This window comes from Dendrobates tinctorius, unplaced genomic scaffold (assembly GCF_039654945.1).
Source record: "Dendrobates tinctorius isolate UK_male_01 unplaced genomic scaffold, ASM3965494v1 ptg000038l, whole genome shotgun sequence".
In the NCBI taxonomy this organism is placed as follows: domain Eukaryota; kingdom Metazoa; phylum Chordata; class Amphibia; order Anura; family Dendrobatidae; genus Dendrobates; species Dendrobates tinctorius.
In genome coordinates this window covers 4337486-4341666 of record NW_027361706.1, presented here as the reverse complement: position 1 = coordinate 4341666, position 4181 = coordinate 4337486, and the positions used below count along the sequence as shown (strand labels likewise).

Sequence of the window (4181 nt, the reverse complement as noted above, 5' to 3'; positions counted from 1 at the left end):
GAAGGGCCACTGTGCCATTAAATGGTCCATGATCGGTCTTTTTTTCTGATGATCAGTGGGGGCTTTTCCTTAGGATTGGCCATCAATGCTTTTGACATCATGAAAAAACTAATGTGTCGTAGATGGGCACCCACTATCCTAAGGGTATATGGTTTAGGGCAACAGTCAGTTTCAGCTACTAAAGCAAATGACACAGTAATAGGTGATTATTCATTATAGTTTTTGGAGGACTTGGTTTTGCTTTTTTATCTTTTTTACTTTGTGTAGAAATTTGAGGAACACAAATAATGGTCACTTGTATTTTTTTTTACTACTTGTGAAATATTATCTAATCATTCCAGACCTTTTTTTGCAATAATTTAACATTTCTGGATCACAACCCCTTTTACAATCCAATATCTATTCCTTCTAATAAGAGACGGGTTACTTTACCTGCCTATATCACGTAATACACAGCAATTATTCAAATAATAATTTTAAAAAATATTTATTTAAATTCATTAAAAAATTCTATTTACAAAAAGTGCGAATTCTAGTACAAAATATTTACATTAGACTCATTCAACACGACTAATACAGTATTTCAGGACAAAACTAAATATGTTGGGTCCTTGGATCAGTGCAAAATAAAATTATTTCCCCCAAACCGCCATATGACCAATAGTTAGAGACATTACACTTTTGTTTGCATTTTTTGTTATATTTGATGTTACACTATTGTTACAGTAATATCTGGTGGAGAGACCATTATTCTTGGATTTGTGGAGTTAGCGATTTCTTCACAATTAGGAACTGTGACTCCCGGTGGCATCTCTTCAGCTTGGCACGACGGTTTTGAAACCAAATCTAAAATTTAATGAAAAAAGTGAAAATATATAAAAGTTAGATAATACGCAGTTTGCTTGCTGTGATCGGGACATAGTACAAAATCACATAAAAACGTTCAAAAACTTTAATTAACATGTGATTCATTATTAATAAAGTATGAGCAGACTTTTAAGAAGCTAGTGGCATCCCAACTAATGCCTATAATCAGATGTTCGGAGAAATGAGGAGAGGGCATGTTAAATTTCAGCATGTCCAATCCTTTGTTTACCAAGCTTGTCTCATTGTATGCTGTATTCCTCTCGTCCATGAATTGGTGGGGAGATCCAGATTCTAGCTAGCAGGGGAACAAACATTTTCCCTAAGGCTGTCTTATCTGAAACTCAAACTTATATGAAACTCATGGTAAACGTATGACATTCGCCATGTGCTAAAATATTATTTTTTTCCTGACATTAACATTATTGGAGTAAAATTTTGGCTTCCATAAATCCTTTTCCAAATGTTACACATATCAATTATATATTTTTAAAAAATTCAGAAATGTTATGTACGATATATTTCATGCTAATAATCAATTTTACAGTTTTTTTTATATAAGTAGGATATAATACTAACATGTTATATGGGTAAAAAATGTCCTCAACTTAAGAGATTAATAATTTCTGTAAACAGTAAAGTATATTTTGTGATGTGTTATATATATAGATGTGAGATTCTTTGCACTGAGGGGGTTAAATAATGAATTGGCAATATTAATCCAAAATTTGGAGAGATCACATGCAATGGAAGGTGGCAACGTTTTACCTGGATTCTGTCTTCATCTAAAGACAACTTGTTAGCAAGTTCCTCTCTGACATCTATACCCGGATATGAATTGACTTGGAAAACATTCTCCAAAACATCAATCTAGAAAGAAAATGAAATTAATTGTATCTTTAGAGTGACAATAAAGAAGTGATATTTAGACAAATAAATAATACAAGATAGATAGATGGATAAATAGATAATGGATAGATAGATATTATATATACTGTATATATACAGTAGATAAATATAGGAAAAAATCAGGCAGCACTCCAGTTACAGGAAAAATGTGGACTTTAATCCAGCACCAAGTGGTGCAACGTTTCGACAGACCGTGCTGTGAGGTCGAAACGTTGCACCACTTGGTGCTGGATTAAAGTCCACATTTTTACTGTAACTGGAGTGCTGCCTGATTTTTTCCTATTTATATTTTTGCGTTGGACAACCGCATTATTCAGGACTATTGCACCCAAAATCTGCTCAAGTTTGTGCTGCTGTCTGTTTTTTTCTATTTAGATAAATAGATAAATAGATAGATATGAGATAGAGAATAGATAGCTAATACATGGATAATAGATAGATAGGTAATAGATAGATAGCTAATAGATAGATAGGTAGGTAGATAGATATATAGAGAATAGATAGCTAGATAGTTAATAGAGAATAGATAGATGATAGATAGATAGATAGATAGATAGATAGATAGATAGATAGATAGATAGATAGATAATAGTTAGAGGATAATAGATGATAGATAACAGATGATTGATAATATATAGATAGATGATAGATAGATAATAGATAGATAATAGATAGGTAAATAGATGATAGATAGATGATAGATAGATAGATAAATAGAGGATAGATAGATAGATAATAGATAGATAGAGGATAGATAGATAATAGATAGATAATAGATAGATAGAGGATAGATAGATAGATAATAGATAGATAACAGATGATAGATAATAGATAGATAAAAGATAGATAGAACAGATAACAGATGATAGATAATAGATAGATAGAACACTATATTCAGTGCAAACATGGGTGCAACGCCTTATGAGACTCCACCAAGAAACTGTGTGTACTTCTCCAAAAGAAAAGCAGTGTCCCAAATCCAAAGATCAAGTGGAAGACACTTTATACAGCCCTTGTGTCCACAAGACATTGTGACCATGTTGGTTCACTAAAGTCGATTACACTTGATTTCTGGATTTGGTCCACTGCTTTTCTTTTTGTAAGAGATAAATGGATGGATGGATAGATAATAGATAGATACTTACTTGGCTTCTAGTGAATGCAGTTCTGGGTCTCCGTCCCCGATACCAGCTGAGTTCCCTTTTATAAGTCACGCGTTCCCCTGTTGGACAGCACTTTTCATAGGTGACATCCTCCTCCTTTTCTATATGTTTCGCGTGTAGAGGTATTTCATAGCTGATGGTCGGTAGTCGCCAACAGTGTGTACCAACCTCTAAAACAAAACACACATCTCACTGATTGATTGTGTAGGTTTGGTATGGGAACGCACCAAAGATCCTTTTTATTAAATTCACTTCTTTTTTTTTGTTTTGGAATTGTGTAAGTGTAGATCTGACGCCTGCTCAGTAACATTTACCCCAGAACTGAGGTCACTTCTGATAAACATTGACAACAATAAGGTACAGAACATTGTGCAAGTCTGATGGAGATGCTGTGTGATACCGCCATACCACGGTGTCCTAATAATGATGGGGGGCTCGTGCACATGGGTGGTCCTACCTCTGCTGCAGTAGTTATCCATCCAGGGCCTATAGTGTCTTATGGAAGTTGGGTTCAGGTCCCTTTCCTTGTCCAATCCAAGGATGCTTTCGATGGAAAACGAAGAGCTTGTGGGTTTGTTGTCTGCGAGACAGGACCCTTTCTGGAGCTCGGCCGGCATCCTTGGGCTTCTCTCGTACAAAGATGCAGTTGTCTTGATTTTGGCCTCCAAGTAGATCCAACAACACCAGAATGTCTGCGGTGGAGTCTTGCGGCCCTCCTTATAGCCGTGTTAACAAGGAGGGCCGGATTTACAAGCTAATTAATTAAAATCTTTCATTAGAAAGTCTTAGCATCTCAATGAAGACTCTCCCACCAAGAGGCAAGAGGAGTTAATTGTTTATTTGTTTGGCAAGTAATTAGCAGCTAATGGGGACACTAAGGGGGGCTCACCTAGAGGGACAGTGTTATCTTTCCTGGCCAGAAGATCTCTACTTTCTCTGACTGATGAGCAGAATTTTAACTCTTCTTTTATTTGAAATCATCAATGTATAAAATTCTAATTTTTTTTTTTTTGTCTTAAATTTTCAATTTCACGGACACCACTCATTTCCAGCCAGACGTATTGTCGAGAACCGCTCAAGTAATAAGTAATCTTATTTAGATTGTATTTTATTTTATTTTTTTCGGGGGGGGGGGGGGGGGGGGGTAAAAAAAAAATAAAGAAAGAAAGCTCTTAATGCTATTAGGCTAATCCTGCTGAAAAATGCAGCATTTATTTCATACGATTATTTAGTGGTTACTGTGGT

General features: G+C 35.2%; 1 protein-coding gene across 1 annotated transcript; it reads right to left on the bottom strand.

Moving 5' to 3' along the window:
• Positions 1 to 616: 616 nt before the first annotated feature.
• HESX1 (HESX homeobox 1) lies at positions 617 to 3617 on the bottom strand. Its single transcript, XM_073574386.1, has 4 exons — positions 3394 to 3617; positions 2919 to 3106; positions 1633 to 1734; positions 617 to 846 (listed from the first exon to the last, which is right to left on the bottom strand). The coding sequence occupies exons 1-4, from the start codon at positions 3551 to 3553 to the stop codon at positions 748 to 750; spliced, it is 549 nt and encodes a 182-aa protein (XP_073430487.1). The 5' UTR covers positions 3554 to 3617; the 3' UTR covers positions 617 to 747.
• Between the last annotated feature and the right edge of the window lie 564 nt (positions 3618 to 4181).

Bases quoted from the DNA above. Each gene is read 5' to 3' on its own strand.
- HESX1 (XM_073574386.1), bottom strand. From the start codon at position 3,553: ATGCCGGCCGAGCTCCAGAAAGGGTCCTGTCTCGCAGACAACAAACCC. The intron at 1,735-2,918 runs GTAAGTATCTAT...TTTTCTTTCTAG, and splicing joins CTGCATTCACTAGAAGCCAA to ATTGATGTTTTGGAGAATGT. The intron at 847-1,632 runs GTAAAACGTTGC...ATTAAATTTTAG, and splicing joins TAGATGAAGACAGAATCCAG to ATTTGGTTTCAAAACCGTCG.